General features: G+C 31.5%; 1 protein-coding gene across 6 annotated transcripts in view; it reads left to right on the forward strand.

The window, feature by feature from the left end:
* The window catches only part of LOC148609273 (lipoxygenase homology domain-containing protein 1-like), a 54,159-nt gene extending 29,990 nt beyond the window's left edge, over window positions 1-24,169 (forward strand). For 3 of the 6 annotated variants that reach the window (XM_088543365.1, XM_088543361.1, XM_088543362.1), the window contains 27 exons: window positions 546-632; window positions 1,021-1,453; window positions 1,636-1,790; window positions 2,367-2,500; window positions 3,137-3,285; window positions 3,651-3,755; window positions 4,750-4,858; window positions 6,005-6,192; window positions 7,556-7,731; window positions 9,230-9,346; window positions 11,300-11,335; window positions 13,109-13,271; window positions 13,575-13,729; window positions 14,002-14,214; window positions 14,734-14,896; window positions 15,402-15,607; window positions 16,050-16,239; window positions 16,930-17,090; window positions 17,342-17,428; window positions 17,856-17,979; window positions 18,622-18,852; window positions 19,260-19,439; window positions 20,021-20,156; window positions 20,383-20,550; window positions 20,872-20,987; window positions 21,273-21,464; window positions 21,818-24,169. In XM_088543365.1, coding sequence (XP_088399491.1) covers window positions 546-632; window positions 1,021-1,453; window positions 1,636-1,790; window positions 2,367-2,500; window positions 3,137-3,285; window positions 3,651-3,755; window positions 4,750-4,858; window positions 6,005-6,192; window positions 7,556-7,731; window positions 9,230-9,346; window positions 11,300-11,335; window positions 13,109-13,271; window positions 13,575-13,729; window positions 14,002-14,214; window positions 14,734-14,896; window positions 15,402-15,607; window positions 16,050-16,239; window positions 16,930-17,090; window positions 17,342-17,428; window positions 17,856-17,979; window positions 18,622-18,852; window positions 19,260-19,439; window positions 20,021-20,156; window positions 20,383-20,550; window positions 20,872-20,987; window positions 21,273-21,464; window positions 21,818-21,996 — 4,353 coding nt within the window. In that variant the 3' untranslated portion in view covers window positions 21,997-24,169. Of the gene's footprint in view, window positions 1-545; window positions 633-1,020; window positions 1,454-1,635; window positions 1,791-2,366; window positions 2,501-3,136; window positions 3,286-3,650; window positions 3,756-4,749; window positions 4,859-6,004; window positions 6,193-7,555; window positions 7,732-9,229; window positions 9,347-11,160; window positions 11,176-11,299; window positions 11,336-13,108; window positions 13,272-13,574; window positions 13,730-14,001; window positions 14,215-14,733; window positions 14,897-15,401; window positions 15,608-16,049; window positions 16,257-16,929; window positions 17,091-17,341; window positions 17,429-17,855; window positions 17,980-18,621; window positions 18,853-19,259; window positions 19,440-20,020; window positions 20,157-20,382; window positions 20,551-20,871; window positions 20,988-21,272; window positions 21,465-21,817 lie in introns of those variants that run through there. The other 3 variants (XM_088543363.1, XM_088543364.1, XM_088543366.1) reach the window with 3 other exon arrangements.
* Window positions 24,170-24,878: the final 709 nt, after the last annotated feature.

The following is a 24,878-nucleotide window of genomic DNA, read 5'->3' on the forward strand; positions in this document are numbered from 1 at the left end:
TTTAGATTGTGTTGGAGTGGAAATCTTTTCAAAAATGCAGTATGACAGTTGCTTACAATCATGACGACTTTTTCCATATGACTGTTGCTGACAACAATGTCACTTTTTTTTCAGTATGACTGATGCTGACAATAATGACAACTTTTTTGGTATGACTGTTCATGATATCAGTGACAACTTTCTCCATATGACTGTTGCTGACTATAATGACAACTTTTTCAGTATGACTGTCATAGCAATAATGACAAGTTTTTTTGGTATGACTGTTGCTAACAACAATGACAACTTCTTTGGTATGACTGTTGCTAACAATGACAACTTTCTTGGTATGATTGTTGTTGACAACGATGACAGCTTTTTCCATATGACTGTTGCTGACTATTACGACTATTTTTTCAGTATGACTGTTGTTGATAACAATGGCACCTTTTGCTGTATAACTGTTGCTGACAACAATGACATCTTTTTCGGTACGACTGTTGCTTACAACAATAACACCTTTTTCTGTATAACTGTTGCTGACAGTTATGTCAACTTTTTTTCAGATTGAGGCATTAGATGTTGGACAGATAGTAAAGATTAGGATAGGACACGATGGCAAGAAACTAATGTCAGGATGGCATTTAAATAAGGTTTGTACTGTGATGGTGCTGCAACAAATTACAACATGGAACAGGCAATGGCAAATTTCTAAGTAAATATTCAGTAAATTAAAAACTGTTACATATATTCAAACTTTTTCTACAACATTTGAAAATACATGTTTGAATTCTTTCAAGAAAAATATTAGGTATAATTGTTCATATTTTTAGATTGATTTTCCAGATAAGAAGAAAGAGTAATTAATTTTGTGTTGTACAGCAAGTGATCAGACATTTGCTAGATTTTCTTCATGCTGTAACTTGAACAGGTTTTGATGAAATCTTTTCAAATTAAGTCATTTTGTTTCATAAAACGTAAGGTCTATGGTGAATTTTATAATATTCTATACCTAGTTTCTAATATTATTCTCATATACAGGTGCTACTTAGGAGGAGGCCAAGAGCAGGTACTAAAAAGAGAAAGAAGAAGAAGGGTCCATCAGAACAGCAGAAAAGACAAGAAATCCTTGCTGAATACATGCAGGATGAGTCTGGCTCTGATTTTGAGACATCTTCCTCTTCTAGGCGCAGCAAAGGTAAAGCAGCGAGGAAAATGAGGAAACAGAATCAGAGACAGGATGATTCAGACTCTGATGACAGTTCTCCTAGACGTAGAGGATCAACTAGAAATATGAGAAAACCAAGTCTTAAGAAAATCCAGGAAGAAGATGATGACGTTTATGATGGTGACGAAACTGAAGATTATTGGTTCTTTGTCAACCGATGGTTTGATACATCTGAAGATGACAAAGCAATTGAGAGAGAGCTTCTGCCTACAGATGAGAAAGGGAATCCTCTACACACATTAGAGGGTAAGTATTTTTTTATTACACATTCTGAGACAAGTCTGTTTTGACACAGATTTTGCTAGTAATCTCAGCTAAAACAATATCTGGATGCGGTATTTGGCTTTTAAATAATTCTTCTTTTTTACTTGTCATAGATGTAAAAATGAATCATATGTCAGACTGGAATGAGTGTTTAATTTTTTCAGAGGTAGAATACACAGTTAAGGTATACACAGGTAAAGTGGGTGGAGCAGGTACTGATGCCAATGTCTTTATCAACCTGTATGGTGAGAAACATGACTCTGGAGAAAGACAGCTTAAAGATTCTGCTGATAACTTCAACAAATTTGAAACAGGCAATGTAAGTACCATACAATAATGATACTAATATTGGTATACATTATTTTGAGAGGGTAATACAGTTAGTTTACAATAGCTAATCTTCCCTGAGGCCCTCATGTAATACAAATGGAATCAGATATTATATACATATATATGTCTGCTTACAAACAAGACAAAGTAGTACAAAAACAAACAAACAAAAAAACCAAACCAAATTAACATAAAAGATACATATTACTGTTACAAAAACATAGACACAGGTGTATTGTCTATACATAAAACACTCAAATACCTCCAGTATGGATAGAAATAATGATATTTGGTAGCAAAGGGAGGCTAGAAATATTTCAATGAATATTTTATGTATAAATATTCCTTCTGTTTTTTTAACGAATTCACAATTATATCAGAATATGTTGATCACTTAAGCCAAGATTGTCAGCCATGAAACTATACCCCAACTTGTTATCACAATTTTCTTGGGAGAAAAATACTAAGAAACTTATTATAGCATACTACCTTTTTTATCATTGCATGTCACATCTTGTGAATATAAAATGGTCTGTAGAATATTTGATGATTTAAATCTTTGTAGGTTGATACATTCAAATTGATGGCTATAGATCTAGGTAAACTGGTCAAGTTAAAGGTTCGACATGACAACAAAGGTGTAGGGGCAGCATGGTTCCTTGACAAGATTGAAGTCGAAGATACGAGGAGAAAGAAAACGTAAGCCAACTCAAAAATTTTTCTCTGTATAAATATAAATTTGAGGTTATACAGAGTATTATTTATTGATGTTTAACAGAGTGTTGACAAAATCATCTGTCTGAAAAATTTATTGATCATAGAATTTTTTAAACTTTGTTTTCAAAATCTGCACATGTTTGGTCAAATATTGTTTTTGAGACTTCAAAACATGAAAATGTGGAATTTTATGATAAGTATAGATTATTGTAGAGCATCTTCTGTTAAACAGTAAGTGTCTCTATGAAGAAATTGTGTTATTTCTCAATTGGAAGTTAAAAAAAGTATGTAATTTTAGCACTATATGAAAATATTTTTTAATAGTAATGATTTACACAATAAGTGACTCTGTATAGAATGTTGGTCTTCTGATTTTGCCTAAAATCACCAATATTGCTGTCATTAGGCAGATGTGTATTATAGATTAATGTTTTGACATTTTTTAAATTTGCCTATTTTTTTCTTAATCTTTTAATAGCTATAAAGATACCTGCTGTTTAAAATAATTAGACTATGTAACCTCAATCGTTTGTTAAAGTTATTTGATCATCTTTTCAATACACCAATTTGCATTTTCCCTAAAAAGTGTTGATAATTTAATACATACTGTGTTTTTAGGTTTTACTTCTTATGTCAGAAGTGGTTAGCTGTTGGTAAAGACGATGGCCAAATATCAAGGGAGCTAATCCCTGTTGACAAATCTGTCTTGGAGAAATCTGTTGGTAAAAAGGATGGTGCTAGGCAAGATGTAGCACTAGAAATAAAAGGTATGAGCTCACATTTTTATTTCAATTTATTTCAAATTTCTGTGAATGAACAGAAGATTCTTGTGAACATGTATGTTTTGTAAAACACATTGAATAAGATTGAGGAATTCAAGCTAGAATTTGTTTAGAAGAGGACAATTCCTATGAAGTAAAAATTGAAGTTGTGAACTTGGTAAGTTAGTTATATTTGAGGAAATTTTTCAAAAAAAATTACATGTACCTATTTACACAATAGGCTTAATTGGCAAGAAAGTGTATCATTTTGCTCCTTTGGATACATCTTGTGTCATCAAGTTAACAGAGAGCTGAGTACTGAAGAAAATATGTCTTAATCTAACCATGAAATAATTTCTGTATAATTGTAGCTGCCATGACAACATATTATACAAAGGTAGTGACAGGGAAAGTTACAGGAGCTGGTACTGATGCCAATGTCTACATTGTATTGTATGGTGAACATGATCATACAGGTACAATTTACATCAATGTTTACATTATACTGTATGATGAACATGATCATACAGGTACAATTTACATCAGTGTTTACATTTTACTGTATGGTAAACATGATCATACAGGTATTATTTACATCAATGTTTACATTATACTGTGTGGTGAATCATACAGGTACAATTTACATCAATGCTTACATTATACTGTATGGTGAACATGATCATACAAGTACGATTCATATTGATATTTGCATTACACGAACCAAAACCAAACAAAAAATACACACTCAAAGAAAATAAATGATATGATTTACGGTAAATGAGGAATGTCACAAATGCAAGCTTACATTTAGATCACTGTATAATAATTTCACCTTCAAGCATGTTAGTTTCAAATAGAAAGGTGTGGATGGGCTTGTTGTTAGTGTTGGAACAGTGTAGTCATATAATAAAACAATAACTTTGGATGAGGTTGATATCATGATTTATCAACCCTTGAGATCTATAATCATCTCAGCTTGTTGCCTCAGTTATTATTAGATCTTTCATAATATCAATCTCATCCTAAGTCATTGATTGTACAATATTTACTTTTAATATTGTATGGTGATTATGATTATGCAGGTATGATATGGAAGGATGGACTAGTTTGGGACTTAGTCCTTCATCCATCTTATTGTCTAGTATATGCCTGGTAATTTTGAATTTAACATGATAAAACAAAACATGTATATGTGTCCAAGGGAAAGGGTTATCAGATAGCTTTTCATAATTATTATTTTTTATGTCATGAGCTTATAGTGTTACTTTTTGTCATTCTCCTTTTTTAGCACTACTGAATGTTTCAACTGGTGTTGATATACTTACTTTATTTTTAGAAATAAGTGTCTAACCAACTGAGAAAACTGAGTTTCACATCATTTGTAATTAGGCTTGCAATATTTTATTTTTCAACTGCAAAAGAAGCAACCTGTTATATACTATTCTAGTTAATTGTGTCATTGTTTTGTAGATAAAATGTTCCTGAAGTCCTCTATGACATATAGGAATAAGTTTGAATCAGGACAGACAGATGAGTTTATCTTAGAAGCTGTCAACATTGGTAAACTACAGAAAATCAAGTTAGTCTGAACATTTATTTTCGCTATGGTTTAAGTTTACTGTCATAGTATAACTTTAGTTTAAACATATTTTATTTGAGCAAAACAAAATGGATTGGACATACTTATTTAGTCTTTTCCTCAATACAATATATAAATATAAATATAGAATACTTTTAGATATGAATTTCTCAGAACAGATTCAATCATCTTTCAACTGGTGTTGGAATTATGTATAATGTCAACAGTGAGACTGTTGCTATTTGATTTTTCCCACAGAATTTATCCTTAGTATGTGTCTGTAGTTTTATAAATAGTCATTTGAGAAACAGCTGCCTTAGTAATGACTCATCGACCTACAGATTTCTCTTGTTTACGGCTGCCTTAGTAATGACACACTGACCTACAGATTTCTCTTGTTTATGGCTGCCTTAGTAATGACTCACTGACCTACAGATTTCTCTTGTTTACGTCTGCCTTAGTAATGACTCATCGACCTACAGATTTCTCTTGTTTACGGCTGCCTTAGTAATGACTCACTGACCTACAGATTTCTCTTGTTTACGGCTGCCTTAGTAATGACTCACTGACCTACAGATTTCTCTTGTTTACGGCTGCCTTAGTAATGACTCACTGACCTACAGATTTCTCTTGTTTACGGCTGCCTTAGTAATGACTCACTGACCTACAGATTTCTCTTGTTTACGGCTGCCTTAGTAATGACTCACTGACCTACAGATTTCTCTTGTTTACGGCTGCCTTAGTAATGACTCACTGACCTACAGATTTCTCTTGTTTACGGCTGCCTTAGTAATGACACACTGACCTACAGATTTCTCTTGTTTACGGCTGCCTTAGTAATGACTCATCGACCTACAGATTTCTCTTGTTTACGGCTGCCTTAGTAATGACTCATCGACCTACAGATTTCTCTTGTTTATGGCTGCCTTAGTAATGACTCACTGACCTACAGATTTCTCTTGTTTTGACTCTCAGTTAATGAAATCTGATAATTCACTCTAAAATTTATGGTCTATTTGGTTTGGTCAAAGAAAAAGTTAAATTTCCTTCAAATATGAAAAGGGCTATTTGAAATTTAGTATAGAGACTTTTACAAAGAATTCAACATAGATATAAAGTTTTCACTAACTCCTTATTGAATTGTAGAATTGGCCATGACAATTCTGGTATGTTTGGTGCAGCATGGTTCTTGGACAAGGTGATCATTGATGCTCCATCTCTTGGCTGTAGTTGGACTTTTCCATGTAGCAAGTGGCTTGCCGATGATAAGGATGACTGTCAGTTAGAAAGAGAACTCTTCCCACAAGACTTAGAAACTGTAGAATATAACCCATGTAAGTATTTTATACATAAACTCTTCTTCAATGGTTTAAATTATTTTTACACTCAAGATGGTGATATAAGTTGCTTAGTTTAGTGTTAGCTTTGGGGAGCATATTAAAATCTAAATTTAACTCTCAAGAACAGTGGCATATATGAATTCAAAACTTTACTGAATGATAGATGGTTTACATCAAGTTTGTAGAATACTAACAAAATATAAAATATTGGAAAACAATGATTTTAATGGTGAAAAAAAAATTTCTTAGATACAGTAATCACACTCTAAGATTTAAAGAGGTACACGTATTTGCCTGTAGTTTATATCATGAAAAAAGGATGACATGATAAGTCTTGTTCCCATTGTGCAATACATGACATATACTGCTGATGAGAGGTTACTCCTTGAATCGCATGTACAGTATATGGAAGAGTAATCAAAGGAACCAAGGTTATAGCGGTAATCAAAAGAATGTAATCCAGGGACAAAGACCAGACATGGAAAACATACATACACAACAAAGAACATAAAGTAACTAAAATCATACATACAAAGTAACAAAAGTAAATGAGCAATTCGGACTCCACTAAAAACTGGGAGCATGGACCAGGTGCACCGGTAGGGTAAGCATCCTCTGCTTTTCTAGAAACACCCGCCGAGTTGCTCATAAAAAGTCAAGTCCGGGGTAGACAAACGAGGAAAGTAAAACTACGACCCGTTGAATAAATCAGTTTTCATGGTGCAGATGGAAATTTGCAATATATGATTTGAAATTTGTTTGTATTTTATATTTTATTGTTTATTGTTGACTACTCATTTTTTCACTTTGGTTTTGTTATCTTCTCTTGTGGACCATCACATAGTTATTAAACTGAAAATGTGCTGTTATGCATGCACATGCTTTTTAATCATCGTCCATATATTCACGCTGAAATGGAAGTGGGAGATTTAGCACATTGTAAAACCTACATTTAAGCCACCGTTTCATTTGAAGTGCCTGTACCAAATCAGGGTCATTGTGGTACCTGCTGCTCCGGTGGTGTAATATCTATTTTGTAAGATTTATTTTGGACTTGACTTGAGTATGATCAGATTAGTGCTGGTTAATTTTGTTGTTTACCCTTATTTAATAAACTAATAAAAATAGATTTTTATGAAATAAAAATGAAAAATGACTAGTTTTGATACAAAATTTAAGTCTGGTAACTGCATGTATTATTGAGTCGTTAGCATTGTACAGTTACTGCTCTTCGGTTAATTCTATATTTGTAAGTATCCCAAGCACTGTACAGTTACTGCTTATCGGTTAATTCTATATTTGTAGGTATCCCAAGCACTGTACAGTTACTGCTCATCGGTTATTTCTATACTTGTAGGTATCCCATATGAAGTTAAGACCTATACAGCTGATGAAAGAAATGCAGGAACATCAGCCAATGTATACATTTGTTTATATGGCAAGGATAAGATAACTGAAGAAAAACCACTGTGTTCTAAACGAGAGAGGGACGGAAAGTTTAAAAGAGGAAAAATGGATCTCTTTACTGTTGAGGTTTGTTTGTTTGTTTTGTGCTTTTTGAAACTGAAGTCAAATTTCTAAAGATTTCTGGTTTATTACTATATTCTTCTGTGTATTACCCATATCTGTGTATTCCATGCACCCCCTTCTTGGCAAGTGAGATGAACAAAAAAAGTTAGTTTCTGTGTAAAGCTTGCACTGGGAAACGAGGAAAAATCACCAGCAGAAGACCACATTGAAAGGATGAAATTATTCCGGTAAATTCTCTGAAATGCGTATCCTTTCATCATTAATCTTTTAAATAAGAGTATTTTGCTATGTTTCCCTGTGTTTGCAAGCCATTTATTAATTAAAATAGTTTATATAACGATGCATTGGATCCGAGTCGGAAATGTTTACATTTCCTGTTCGAATATAAATCGGGTATTTCACTAAAACAATGGCATCAGGTCCGACTGTTTATTAAAAAGATGTTTTAATTTGCCAAATTGTGTATTGATAACTGACATCTGGAAACAGTTCATCAAGTGGATTAAAGGATTAGTAACAATTGTTTCACCTTTTAAATTGTTTTTTGATAATTAAATGACAATGGGCCCCAGGACAGGTTGGCACTCCTTTTATTGTGTATTTAACGCTCCACCGCACACAGGTGAAGAGTTATAATTAGATGACATGTTTTGAGAGAACAATATCGTCAGTAAGAAGTTTTTCGTATGAAATGCAAGAATATGGTATTAAAGAATATTTTTAAGTTTATTTGTCCTATAGTAACAGAAACTGTACATCCTGGATATTTTTTTTTATTCTATTTTATTTTTAATTGTTTTTAAATCATCAGATATTTTATACCTTACAAAAGTATGTCTAGTTCTTCAGCCTTACTTGTTAAAATTGAAAATTAAATCCTACTTGAAATAAAACTGGAATTTTTGCTCCCATGAAAAAATAGTACTTGAACATCAGAAATTCATAAATTCATGTAAGGTTAACAGTTACATCATTTAGAATGAGGATATTTGTTATCTTGGTTTTGTTATATTTTCCATGTAAGACAACCCATGTAGACAGCTACATGTGACCTTGTTTTACAAGACACAATCAACCAATAAGATATTACCAAATGGTATGTCATAGATGATGTTAACAAAAGTGTTGGCAAAGTCATAGGTGATTTGTGATTTTGAAACATAACATCACAATAACTTTGTTGGTAATAATGACAGTATTCTCCCTGTCTATAGGTAGATTGTCATAATATGCAGCATTTTTTTTTAAGAACTAGGTATTTACCCTCACCCCTACCTATTGACACTCTGATATTTTGACACTCCTGAGAGAAATTTTTCACTTTATGCACTGCACTCATTTTAAGAACTCCCAGTTCTTCACTTGGGACTTGTGTAATGACTCATTATGCTCCAGTTCTTCACTTGGGACTTGTGTAAGGACTCATTATGCTTCAGAAATCTTAGTATCTTTACTTATACTTTGGAAATGAATTGACAACTTTTCTGCTTTGTTTGAACAGTTAGAAGATATTGGAGATAGTTTAGATAAGATAAGAATCTGGCATGATAATGAAGGCCTGACACCAGGATGGAAGTTAGATAAGGTGGAAATCAGAAAACTTCATGATTCTGGAAAGGTAGGCATGGTTACACTATTTAGGTATACATGTAATTCCTAGATTTTCTTGAACTACACTGGTGAATATTTGAGATTTTGCCTTAAATTTTATAGACATGATATGTATAGAGGTTATATCCTTATTGTATATTTAATCTTATCAACCTTTTTTTATTTTTCAACCTTACACTTAAAAAAATAACATGACTAGAAATTAGTACAATGCATATAGGAATAAGCTGTGCTGAAACATCTTTTATATCATAGTCATAATTTTGCATTATCCAGTTGGATTGTGATTCATTTAGATGCCGAATTATGGAGGTAGACCTAGAGTAAGGGACGTAACTCTGGAAATCATTGATATGTTTGTATCATATTCAATTACACCGAAGCCTATCAAGCTTTCATCAGAAACAGAATGAAGTCAGTCCAAATGACTTTGATGTTTACATGAGATTGATGTATAATGGTGAATACAAACATTCAAATGATTTATAAGAGTTGTATCCCTTACCCTAGGTCTACCTCCTTAAGAGATATACTTTTTAATTCCTATTGTTTCACGTATATTTTAGAAAACTAGGGTGAGTGTGAAACAAAATAAAGTTTCTTAGTAGTTACACCAGTAGTAATTTAAATGCACACACTCATACGACTATTCTTATATCTGACATCACTGAAAATAAAACATCATTATTATACAGCATAGGTGTAAATGGATAACTAATGATTATTAGAATGAAACGTAATGGGGTTATTTTTATTTTGTTTTGTTTCCTTCAAAAAAATCCCAAACAAAGGTAAACCAAGAAAAGTTTCCTCTCGTTCTAGAACGATTTTCAATTTTGACCAGTTTTACTACATTAAACCTACCCCATTATTTTAATATGTTACTTATAGTATTACTCATGTGCAAGTATATAACTCCTACCGGAAAAGCCCTTCATCTTGTAAACCAGTTTGTGTTCAGTCCTATGATGGTGCAGCTCAACCTAAATATTACTATGTTTTTTAGCAGAGAAAAATAAGATAATGATAATTGTTATCATCCTTTCATTAACATCTTCAACTGTTCTACTCTACTAATACCACTAATATCATGTTCAATATTAGTTATTTATTGAGGTAGAAATTGATATCTAATCTGTTGGTCTGCAGAATGAAACCAGGTTGCAGAGGAATGGAATTCGTCTTACCTTGATTTAATAACTATTACCTGATGAAATTTGGTTAACTTAAGTTTACTAACTAATAAAGTCCATAAGGTGGTTATCATTAATCAAGGGATCACCAACTCTATTCTTTGTAGTTTTATAATATACTCCTGTAATAGCATTGAATTGCCTTATTTCCATTTAATAGGAAATGTCTTTAACTTTTGGCATATGTTCCACTTGTAAGCCCATATTACTTTGTATAGTGTAGATACTTCTGTATGTTGGTCATCAGGGGCAGATCAAGACACTTTGTAAAGGAGGGGTGCCAACCGAGGTTCCTTGGAAAAAGGGGGGTGCAAGGACATTATTTGCCATTTTTGTCAACTTTACACATGAAAATGACAAATTTTCCAAGAAAAAAGAGAAGTGCTAATCCCCTGCATCCTCTCCCTGGATCCACCACTGGTAATCATGTTTGGCTTGTAAATTGTTTGTCGGTGGATTTCAATTAAGGATCAAAGTTTAAGTTGGAAACTTTATATAATAATGGTAGTCTAAATCAAAATAATGTTATTAGTATTTTCTCAAATGTATAAGTAACCCTTTCTATTTAGTACCATAATAACCAAGCAATTAACATCACTTAACATATTATACACATTTCCCAACACAGGGTTCTGATTATAAGGTTTGTATGAAGTTTTACACTGTATAAATGTTATTTAACATTGTGATAATAATTTTACCATGCATGGAAGTAATTTTTAGTCTTACTATTTGTTTTGATACCATTTTGCTTTATTGAACTTTAGTTGGACGAGAAACTGCACAGACAACAAAGTATTGATGTATGTTCATTAGGTGTCCTATTTATATTGACATAGTGTAGTCTGACGCTAGTTATTATTTTTGTTGTTTTGACATTGTTGTTTGCTAGTCAGTTTGTGTGATTTTCTTTCCTCCGTATTTTGTCTTTTGCTTGGATTTACACGTATCTTGATAATTTTAAATTCAGAGAAAGATTGTTAAAGGCTGTTTTAGACCCCATAATTGGCACATTCTTCAGATCCTGATATATTATTATTTTAACCTGCTTGTGCAATGAAAAAATGGTTGCTTCCTTGAATTTGCTTCTATTTTGCAATGAAATTCTGCATGTTCTGAAAACTTAACTCCATCAGTGTATGTAAATTTTCAAAATTACTTTAAAGTATTTCAAAAGTTTTGTTGATATTAGAGGGTTTTTGTCTAAAATTGTTTTGAAAAAATTTGTGTTGGGACTAAATATTTAAATATATGATGTAAAAAAGGAGATGTGGTATGATTGACAATGAGATAGACATCCACCAAATATCAAGCAGCAATCAATTAAACTTCTACAAGTCACCACACAGTCTTCAGTGATGGGCAAAACCCATACCATAAAGTAAGCTGTAAAAGGCCACAAATAAAATGATGTAAAATTTTTAATTCATAAAAGACAAAAATTGATGTAATCTATACAAAAAATGTAACACAAATAACAATGAACATAAAAAATAACAACCACTGGACTTCAGGTTCCTAGCTTGGAACTCTATGATGTCTCTCGTAAAATTACCTATCATATGTAAAAGTTAATGCTTAATAAGGGTGTGGCTGTAAACATGTTCAAATTAAGGTTTTTCAGATATTTTGTTAGATTTTTCATGTTATAATTTATTTGGAGGGGTTGAAACTACTTTATCAATAGAATTTTATCAGAAAGCTGAATTTAAATCATAATGAGATGACATTAATGTTAAAAAAAATATAGGAATTCAAACTTAAACCATACTTTATTTTATGGACCAAAAACATTCTTTATCACACTTTCTCCTTTAAAGATGCAAATAAAGAGGGTTTAGTTAAGATTTTTTGAATGGAACCTTTGAGATAATTACTACTGTCAGGGACCTTTTACTTACATGTATATATTCTTTCTAAACTTTTGATTTATACAGGATGAACTTGTTATGTCTTACTGAGCAGGTTTTCAACATTATTGTCAAACCTTTCGGGTCTTGTTAATAATATCAAAAGATTTGAAAAAAAGTAGTAAAAAGTTGACTGAATGATTAAGATATTTCTCCATCTGACTTAAATTGTGCATGCTGCATTGTTTTATCTTTATGTTGAAAATTGTAATATATGTGCCAATGTTTTCTAACTGATGTTGTGGCACTATTGATGTAAATGATATAAAATAAGGCAATTATAGTGATTGTTTATTATTATATCTTGGTTAGTGACTGTTGAATTATTGTGAATGTTTTAAGCTAAATGGCATCCAGAGTGAAGTTGTGGCTTGCAGTGCTTCTTTTAGTTCTGTCTGTTTTGTTCTTTATAAACCAGTTGTGATGTTCAGGACTTACTCAGCTATTTTGTAATCTGGTCATTTAATTATTTTTTTTCAATCCAATGTAACTAAACATTATATAAATATTATAGCTGATTTTATAATTAAATCCATAGTGATGTCATATAAACAATGCATACACTAATCGAGAATGTTGATAAATTTATTTGTGTTATTAAAGTAGACTATTTATAGGTCTGGGCTCTGCATAAGTTCTATTCCTTGAGTATTTCCTGTATTATAGGGGTCAGACACTTATGTCTTCCAATGTGGTAGATGGTTAGCTCGTGATGAGGATGATTACAGTACATCAAGGGAGTTAATCCCTGACAAGAAACTGCAGGAGGTCATGACATCATCAGGACAATCTAAGGTCAAAGAGATCAAACTTAGGGATAAACTCACAAGTAAGTGGAATGAATAACTCATAAGATCAACATATAAATTTGGACCTTTCTAACTACTAATTGTGGTTAATTTTAAATTATATTTACTTAAGTGAATATTCTAAGATCCATGAGCTGTTTGGTACTCAGAAATGTTTAATCACTGGTATACTGCATGAAAAGTGGACTGCTTTATGCTTATCTTCAAACCTTTAAAAATAAATTATTATAACATTATAATTTGTGAAAGTTTGATGATGAAACAAATCTATTGGAAATCCCTTTGTCATAATGGCTACCAATTTAGTAATAATTGTATTACAGAGAAAGTTTATGAAGTAAGTGTGTTTACTGGTGATGAAAGTAGTGCAGGCACTGATGCTAATGTATTCCTTAATGTCATTGGAGAGAATGGTGATGCTGGAGAAAGAAAACTACACAAATCAGAAACTCATATGGATAAATTTGAAAGAAATCATGTAAGTTTTATTGCAACATTTGTTATGCATTAAAATATTGTACTGTCTAAAAGAACCATAATGATCTGTGATGTTTTATGTATGTTGCATAGGTAATGAGTTAAAGTTAGGTAACTAATGGATACTTCTTTGAAATACTTTTTGAAACTTTGATCTTTTGATTTTAAGTCACATCAAGTACCTTTATATTCTGAAAATATTACAATTATTGATTTTTTTAGGGGAAAATAAAAATGGGAATTGCCCCTATATTATGGCCTTTTTTGTTTCAGTGTGATGTGTTCAAAATTGAGGCTGGTGACCTTGGAAAGATTTACAAGGTTAAAATTCGCCATGACAACTCCAGTTTCTTTAAGTCAGCCTGGTACCTGAGTAAGATAGAAGTCAAAGATCCAGTAGACAATGAAGTTTATGTGTTTTATTGTGAACGATGGCTAGCTAAAAATAAGGATGACGGAAAGATTGAAAGATCCCTATATGTCAAGGTACAAAAGATATATACTGTAAAATTATTGTGATATTATTATTATTGCAAACAAAGTGATTGAAATTCAATTGCAATAGCTTACATTATAGGAATTTTTACCATAACATATCCTGGTTTTGTTCTTAAAATCATAAAAATTCCATTTTTGACAAAAAAGACAAAAAAGCAATTATCAATAAGCATAATAATACCAGAATTTACAGTTTACTTGGAAATTTAAACCGAGAAAATTAAGATCTGTAGAAGTTTTTTTGAAAATAACTTATATTTGATAACTTCATGAACATGGTGATACTTATTGTCAGCCTTTCTTCCATTACATGTTTTATTGGTATTGCAAATTTATATTATCTCTTTATATAATTAGATTTATAAATCTTAAGTGAGGAACGGTAGTTTTTTTTACATGGAAATGATGAAATATTTTCAGTGCAGATTTCTTGTATTCCCTGTTTAATGTTGTCTGTTGTAATAAGAAATAAGGATGTATGTATATATGTATGACTGTGTGTTGTAGGGTTATACCGGTGATATGGGTTCCAGTACGGGGTCTGTCAACACAATGAGATATGGTTCTCAGGCTAGTCTAGAATCATCCAGGAGCTCCAAGAGTCCCAGACTGAGTAGGAAACAAATGTCAATGGCCTCCAGTATTGTAGGAATACCAGAAGGAGAGATGCGTAAGTTTTGAAAGTTTAGCATTCAATATTAACCATACCACTCCCCCTTTATTTTATATTTCATTAAAATAACTATTACAGTAAGATGATTTGACAGTATTGTTTGTTTTTCATTGTAGCCTGTATACGTTCAGATTGAGTTAGAACCAACAGGACATGAATACAGAATAAGTTTTAAAAATTGATAACGCATCATATGTTTGTTGACTAAGTTGCCAGTCTCCACTTGAATGACATGATTTTTTTTCTTCATTTTCAAATCTGGAATTTATCCAGATGATCCTTTTTTTTCACTTTATTGCTTCTGATTTTGTCAATATTTGCTTTGTTGACTTTGTAAAATTAGATCTGGAATGAATGACCAAATTTTTTTCATGTTTGGTCAAATTATTTGATGCAAAAGGAAGAAGCGCAAGCATATCACCTGTATTTTTTAATTTTTTAATCTGAAAGGAATTTAATCTTTAAGAAAGTTATCTGACTTGTGTGCCTTAATTGTTTTCAGCTACAACCTATACAATCAGTGTTTCTACTGGTGATGGTGATGATAACGGAACAGACAGTAATGTGTATGTGGATATATGTGGTCCTAAGAACAAACATACAGGCAAACTGTTCCTAGACTTACAAGGGAAAGATAAATTTGAACCAAGATCTACAGAAACATTCAATATAGATGCATTGGATTTAGATGAAGTTAGAAAGATTAAGGTAAATTTCATTCTGACTTGTTTTAGAAACTTTGAAATAACCTTTTTAATTGTGCATGCAGTTTGAAAATGTTTGGTTATGTTTGGGTACTATTTAAGATAAAATTTAAGTAATAAATAAGAAACTCTTTGTCATTGTACAACTCCTCTTAAATGGCTCAAGTGATTTTGGTTTTATCTCAATTTCATAGAAAGATTGAGTATAACATGTGTATATGCAATCAGTAATATAGATTTTGTCTGGGGACTCCAAAGGGAGATAATCCAACTAAAGGGTTTTACATGTTAAAGGCGTAACTCCTCCTAAACCACTCAACAGTTTTTGAAGAAATTGTATAAGAAAGAAATTATGTGTAAATGTACATGAAGGAAGATGATTAATGTCAAGGAATTGAATAGCATTTTCCAGACATTTCAGAGCATTTTATATTTTACAATGACAGGTTGGGCATGATGGTACAGCACCAGGTACTGGCTGGTTCCTGAAGACAGTCACTATTGATATACCAAGTAAAGGGAAACACTACCTGTTTAACTGTAGTACATGGTTGGCCAGAGATAAGAGTGATGGTAAAACAGAGAGGACCTTCTCCCTGGATGATGGAGTCAGTACAGTTACATCATATAAAGCTAGTGAGTTACTACATTAAAGACACAGTAACTAGCTACACCAACTGATTACTACATAGTATTAAATTAAATTAGATACATATACACAATAACTTGTGGCACCAAATGAGAAACTACATAGAATAAGATATGTATGCACAATGACTGGTTGCATCAAATTAGTAACCATAGAATTAAGTTCATATATGCACTGTTTAATGTAATAATAGCTGGATACTAGCAGTTAATTGCACTTTTTAGTGTAGTAATGGCTGGATACTAGTAGTATGTACATTTTGAGTTATTCTTACTTAAACCAAGTGATGTTTCAGAGAATGAGAAGTTACTTCTATAAAGTGTCAATCATTGTTCATTGATTATATCCATTTGTATTACAATATCAATCTACAGGCTCTGTATTTCTGTTACTGGTGCTTTGACTAAAGTAAGCAGGTATTCTTTTACATATGGAAGCTGGTATTAAAATAGTCATGGATGCTAAAGCATTTTTGACTTTACCCTTGAATCATGGTTGGGTTAAATGCTTTTCTTGATTTTCGCTATTGTATTAAAAAGTGTGTTCACATTATCAGTTTGCCAAATACTCTACATAACCAAGGAATTTTAAATAATCAGACGACAAAGATTAAATTAATCCAAATCATAACAAACCACAATGCTATAATGTTATTATATGACTTGTGTCTATTTCAGTGATACCTTATGAGTGTACAGTTATCACTGGTGACGTTGACAAAGCTGGTACCGACATGCAGATCACTATAACTGCTTTTGGTTCCAGTGGTACATCCTCTCCTACGGTTTTAGAAAAGTCTGGTAATAGGTTTGAGAGAGGCAGTGAAGACCTCATTAAGGTATAATTGATTTTAATATATATTTGAAAAGAAATGTAAAAAAAATATTGAAAATTTTACTCAGTTTCACCTAACTTATGTCATCATAGATTATACAGAATGAAATACAACTCTATAATTAGGGTTTTCTGCAAAAAACTTGTTTAGTTCAAAGGATTTATTCTAAGGATTATGGAAACTTTCAAAATTAATAAGTTATTGGTTATAATAGCTTTTTTACTCAACTCTAAAATCATGGTGTTACATTATAGTTGGACCTTGAAGATGTTGGACCATTAAAGAAGATTAGGATAGAGACCAGTGGTAAAGGAAGTAGACCAGCATGGTGTCTGGAAAAGGTCAGATTCTAGAACTTAGAATACCTTTAACTAATTCATCTTAAAATTTTTATTCAATTTGTAGTTAATGTCAATGAAACAAGAATCCTAGCACTCAAACTTCTGACCAAAACTAGATGCGATTTTTCATCATTCAACTTGAATCAATCAAAAAACATCTTTGCTTACTTGATTAATTAAGTTCAGTATCTCCAATGATAATAAATTGCATAAGTTTATAAGTTATAATTGGAGGAAATTTGTATGAAGTATATTTTTGTAGTAATTACATGTATTTCTGAGGTTAAGTTGTTGTTTATAAACCTCTGCGATGTCTCATCTTGTTTAGGTACTAATTGATAAGTGTGCATGTATTATACTTTTTCTGGGTGTTCTATCTCAACTTTTATAATTGCCTCTTTGATATTGTCATTATATATATTTTCAGATTTCGATGATGAACATGAAATCTGGGGAGAAGACAAACTTTATCTGTAATGACTGGTTCAATAGAGATAAAGGTTTCACCAAGGATATTGCAGCCAAACTACGTGGCAAAGAAGCTCTTGAAAGTAAGAAATTAATTTTTCTCAATTGTTTGTGTGATATTATTCTCTGTCATTTGTTAACTTGTACATTCACAATTAACATAGGTTTATGTACAGTGATTTTTTTGTCAGCCTTCTACAATGTATTTCCTAATTCTGACCACCTGGGAAGTCTTGTATTAGCATCTGGATTCCATTATGGGAGTGCCATTGTTTCAATCCCTAGCTGGGTCCTTCCAAAGGTTTTAAAATTGGTTGTCACTGTTTCTTTAACAAGCACATAACAGATAGGAAATAGAGTGACAACTGATTTACTTGTAGTCAAAATAATTTGTCTCAGTAGAAAAAAAAATCTGCCTCAGTGTGTACTGATGATTCTTGTTCTGAAATATCTGCCATATGATGGGAGACTACAGGTAACTAATCAAAATTTCCTTTAAGGTAGACATTTTAAAATCATTCAGAAGTCCCACAGCAGATTGCTTGTAATATTAATTGATATAAACAAGGACAAATACGAACATTTCTGTCTGCAAATACCACATTCAGATGCCTATCTGGTTATGTGTTTATTTACATAAAGTTTATGAAATGACATAGCATATTTACCTGGGTAATTAAAAGATAAATCTCATTTTTTTAAATACTATTCTGCTCCTTTTTCAGAAACTTCCTACAAAGTAAATGTGAAGACCTCCAATGTTCGAGGTGCTGGAACTGATGCCAATGTTTACATCATTCTATTTGGTGCTCATGGTGATACTGGTCAGTTACACCTCAAGACTTCAGAAACATTCAAAGATCCTTTTGAGAATGACCAAATAGATGTGTTCACATTTAAAGATATGCTGAGTATAGGGGAAATGTCAAAGTGCAGAGTTTGGCATGATAATAAAGGTAAGGGCTATGGCTGAGTTATTTCCCTTTTTCTGTACATATACTGTGGTCAAATTCACCTAATTTGTTTAAGTTAATAAGACGCTGATATTCAATGATAAATACTTACACCATTCAAGTTTTAGATCACATATTGTAATTATGAATTATATGCAATGAAATTTTTCACTCGCACATTGGGTAATGTTGGGACTTTTTATTTTATAATCGTTTTCCTGACCTACAGAATAAACACCTTAGGAATGACAAGCAACACTGGATAGAGATTTGAATAATGAAAATGGCAACAATAGATGTTATTACATATAAATGATACATGTGAAAATGCTAGTGAGTATCAAGATACACTGCACAAGAATTACAAAAGCCAAATTCAACACCTTTTTATAATCAGTTGTCTATTTCAGGATTTGGTGCTGCTTGGCATTTAGCTTTCATAGAAGTAGAGGATCTAAAGACCAAAAAGGTGTACAAGTTCCACTGTGACAAATGGTTATCTACAAAGGAAGATGATAAACAGATTGTAAGGGAGCTAACTTGTGGTACATCATCCACTCCAAGGTCACCTGGTAGTAAAGAGGTCATCAGTAAGTAGTTAGAGATTACCTGATAAAAAGGTGTTGTTAAGGAAACATTGATAACATTTAAACTTTTATAATTTGCATAAATACAGAAAGTAGAAAATATCCTTTCAGTATTATATCTCATGATGAAGGGAATGTTAAGTTATTAGTATACATGTACATGTTATTTTATATGAATTGTAACTGTCTTGTTGTTTGGTGCTTTTTGAACAAACCAAGTTATTTTGTATAACCTGGTTTGGTACTGTGATGTCTTCAATGTCAATTGATATACAGTTTGTTATTTAAAAAATCCCCAAAAAGATAATGTTACAAATCTGTTCTTAATTTTTTAACTGGAATCCAAATTTGATTGAAATTAAATTATCAGTATTATTTTTAATTTTTTAAAAGGTTGCATAAATAACCTGGATTGGGCCACTTTACTCTTTGTAAACTGTTGTAACCCAAAATATTTTGTTTAAGAGTGCAAAAAATTGAAATCTTCCTAAAATAAAGGTATAAAACCTGTTGATCCGGAATATTGAGGAAAAATAACTTTTAAACCAGTTCTGAATAGATGACCTACATATTATTATTTTTAGATTACGAGTTAGAAGTAGAGACGTCAGGTATTGATGAGGCAGGTACTATGCATCATGGTTGGGTCATTATTGAGGGAAACAATGGATCTAAGAAGTATAAAATGCATAACAGCAAAATAGATAAGAAATTACGAAGGTAATTATATAATTGTTAATTCAATAATATATTGTAATTTGGATTTTTATGAAGAAAAATTGTAGTGTGCATTTTTCAAAATTGAATTTTCGACTTAATACTTATTACATTTATTAACAAAACCAGTATGAGCTGTGTCACTAGACAAAAATTATACTATATTATAGAGTATGGACTATTTGTCACTTAAAAAAATTATCATGATTTCTTTTTTATTGCATTATAGAGGAACAACTAACACATTTACTATAACTTGTAAGCCATTGGGCAAATTGAAGAGTATAATTGTTGGTGCCTGTGAACGTGAGGACATTCCTGTGGGCAACGCTACAGGCAAGGAGGCTCAGTGGTTGTGTAAGAGGATATCTATTACAGACACAATCTCTGGGGACAAGTAAGTACTCAGTAGCTTTTACAGATGTTGTATTGGTGACAAAGAATGATTTGGGTAACTTGCATTGTGGCTTGAGTGATGGTATAAAGTTTTGACATGTATTAATTTTCGATGTCTTTAAGATTTGCATATTTCAAGTTTCATGTAAGAAATTAAAAATATTTATTATGATTTCGCCATGTTAAACAATATTTGTACACAGAGTTTGACTTGTCACAGTAAATTTTTTTTATAAAACAAAAAGTAAAATAATCTTTCCTACATTTTAGTTTAATAAATCATGTTTGATTTAAACACAATATCTATCTTTCCTTGTTTCAGATATGTTTTCTCTGTAAATTCCTGGCTACCAATATCAGAAACAGCATATGACCTTGCAGATGGCAAAAAGTGTAAGGTCAAATCAGTAGATAAAGGTCAAGTTGCAGTAGTAAGAAGTAAGTCTGTGCTGCATATATTCAAGCTATTTGACCACTTTTCTGTATTATTGACAATAGCACGATACTATTTCAAAATAATCAGGTCTGAATTAGTTACTTGCATTCATGTCTTCAGTGGGACATTAATCTATATTAAATCATAAAATTGTTGATTCAATTAAAAGAATTTTACTGGGGAATGGTTTAGAATGTAATAGACCATGATTTGGATAAACAAATTTGCTCACATTTCAAGTTGAAATGTTTTTTAACATTTTCATGTAATAATGTCTTGTTTTTCAGATTTAGCTGCTATTAAATATGAAGTGATTGTATACACTGGTGATGTTTCTGGTGCAGGAACCAATGCTAATGTATTTATCACACTGTTTGGTGAACATGGTGACAGTGGCAAACGCCCCCTTAAACAGAGCTTCAGGAACCTGTTTGAAAAGAACCAGATAGATAAATTCAACATTGAATGTTTAGATTTAGGTATGAAGTGAATGATGGGTTAATAGAGATTGTGAACACAAGGTCAACCTCTCAGCTGGATATTTTTCTCAGAGAAAACGATTCCATTACTCAGTTAAAGAATAGTTAATCTTCATAATGATGCAAAACTAAGCTGTTAATGAAAAGTTTGACCTTGGAGATAAATAGTTTGAATAATTTTATATGTGAGATTTGATTTAGAAAAAGCACCTTCAGTTTGAAATTGATTTTATTTAGTAATATGTTAAATTGTACATGTTGTTAACTTTGTGAAAATATTGTCATTTCATTCAAATAAAATAGCAATTGAAATTTTTCATTTTTTTGTATCAACTTTTATTATATTTTTTAAGGTGAGTTACAGAAGGTGCGAATTGAGCATGACAATTCTGGTTTCCGACCTGGTTGGTTCCTAGAGAAGGTGGAAATAGCCAATCAAGCAACAAGTGCCACTTCAACATTCCCTTGTCACAGATGGTTAGACAAAGATAAAGATGATGGACAAATATCCAGAGATATACTTGTTTCCTAGATAGGACTCTGGAATTATTTAGTATATAGGTTACTTTACATGATTTTAGGTGTCTTGGGAGTCCCATGTTGTGATATTTATAAATGGTTATCTCCCTTTTATTGAGTTTTAGTTGTTTTAACTGACTATAATAATATACAATCATGACAATGGGTGAGAATTGTTATAATTATTTTGACTGTAATGTATAACAGTAATAATTAAAAGAAGAACATTCATTTTTATTAATGTGCATGATTTTGCTGTATGTAATAAAAGTAATTTGTAAATATATACAATTTCATACATACTTATATACAAGTTTACATGTGATGAAAAATATTGCATTTCCTTGAGATTGTGTTTGTACATCTGTTTAACATCTTGAAACTGTTGACAAATGCATGAAAGAGTTATCACATGACAGTTCTTTTGAATAAGAATTAGTTGAACTTTAAATGATGACATGTATAATTGGATGTGGTTTATGCCTTATTTGTTAATTTATAGCATGCTTTGTGCCATTTCTAGAGCTGTAATCCCTTTTCCCACAGCTAAGGTTTGTAGTTGATAGTCCGTAAATACAACTTAACAAATCTCAGGGATGTATTTTGAGTGTATTTTTTTCAATTGATTTGAAAATGGCTTCTTATGAGTTTAAATGATTTAAAAAAAAATTAGTCTGAAGTTGCCTTAATTATGTATTTATTTTGCTCAGTAAACATTGTGCCTGGGTTTACTAAGAATTGCCTGGTTGTTTTCTTATTGTTCTTATCTCGACCTTCTAAAAATATTAGTTAACATATGACCATCTAAAGGCATTTTGTATATTGAAAAATCATGTTATGAAAGGATTTTATTTTCCTAGATATCCTATGGCCACACTCTAAATTAAACCTTTTTTCAACTGATTTGAATGAGAATATATAAGTCCTCAGAAGAATCTCAAAAGTTTGATATTTGTTTTCCCTGAAAACATTACATATAGATGTAAATAAATTCTTTGTAAAGAACTAGGTCATTTTGATATAGTCCCAGATTCTATTTGACCAAAGAAGTTCTTATAGTGTTGTATATTTTCCTAAAAAGTGCTTCTACACAAATCACCATTCAATCATCTTGTACTTAAGACACATATATTTAGTTTTCATAGTAATAACTTAATCTAGTCATAGATATATATATAACAAGTGGTCTTAAGTGACTTTTTTAATTAAAATTTAATCCATTTTTTTAATTTTATTTTTTACATTTTGTTCAGGATTTTTTTTTACAGTCATTTTTCTACAAAACTTTTATTGTATATATTTTAACAATTATCTTATAAGAAATGGATAATATTTACAAAGTCCTATTTATTTGTTTACCTATCCGAAGTTTGGCCAGAAATATTTAAATGACTTTAATTGTATTTTATTTTAATGATGATTTTTTCAGCTCAAAATGACTGTATGCCATGATAAACAATATTTGTTATTGTAAATATCCTTTTGGAAGTACATTGTATTTTGTACATGTATTCCAGTAATTTGTACATGTATTTCAGTAATTTGTGATATATTTAAGTCAGTAGTGTTTACAATGAATGTTTTTATGTGAGGTTATCATGCAGTTCTTTACATTGGGTATCAATAGATTTGTTTCTTTTGTATTGATTTATTATCTATAAACTGTGATATTTCTTATTTCCAAGTTTACACTGTGCCGTCCATATATGTATGTGTACTTAATGTCTAAATTCTTTATGAAATTTGCCAACAATTTACATAAAATGTTATAATTCAATATCTGTTTAAAGTTCGTTGCCTTAGCCCGTGTGTTAGAATTATTTATGTTCACTACCGGTATGCTTTTTAGATTTATGTGTAACTGAGAAATGGGCTATATGAAACTGCTTAAAGTATGATGCTGGTGGTGTGTAAATTTAGGAACATAACATCATTTACAACAACTAAATTTAGTCAGTCTTTTCTATTGCAAGACCTTACATCCAGCAAAACAGTTATACAATTATTTATATATATTTATAATACATTTGATGATTTTTGACATTCCTATTTGTTTATAGATTTATGTAACATTTTCATATCACCTACATGGTATGTTAGTGTAGCTATGCTAGGACAACTCAGTTCTGTTATCTATGTTTTAATATGTTATAGTTACAATTTAAATAGATTAAACATCTGGACTAGCTGTTTGTCATTATTTGAAAATTGTGAATAATTTAGAAACCTTAATCACAGGTGTTACAGGTTTCCCAGTTTTGTTTTCTACCTATGTCAAATGTTTTCCAGTCTTACCTTCAACAGCTGTTAGGGGTTTTACAGTCTTGCCCTCTTTGTTATAGGTTTTCATTCTAAAGTATGAAAACTAATAATACCTTGCCAGCCACAATTCCTTTGTGTTCTCACAACATCATGTTTGAAGATAACAATACCCTCTTCTCAAAAAGTGATAATAATCTGTTGCATGGGCTACCCGTATTCAGCATTAACCTGCCTTCAAAGACTCATTGAGATACCCCCGTAAAGTGCATTTTGGGTACAATAAAAACTCATCACATTGGACTGCCTGTAGCATGGGGCAAAATTTAGTGCTGTCCCAGTAAATATTAGTAGACAGGTTTTATTGTACTCGGATGCTTTTTTAGCTCCCTTGGCCAAAGACCAAATGAGCTTATGCCATCACTTGGCGTCTGTTGTCGTTGTCATCCACGTTGTTGTCTTGAACAAATTTTTTTGAAATCTCCCTGAAACTACTAGACCAACAGGATTTAAACTTGGTATGATTGACATCTTAGGGTATTCTGCACAAAATGACCTTTGGGATTTTTGATAGATTTAAAAACATGGCTGCTGTTACTAAAAATATAACAAATGGGTCAGTCAGAAGTTTTTTGC

The sequence above is a fragment of the Perna viridis genome, chromosome 8 (assembly GCF_037379345.1).
Source record: "Perna viridis isolate PV_CMFRI_1.1 ecotype Kerala chromosome 8, ASM3737934v1, whole genome shotgun sequence".
NCBI classification, from domain to species: Eukaryota; Metazoa; Mollusca; class Bivalvia; order Mytilida; family Mytilidae; genus Perna; species Perna viridis.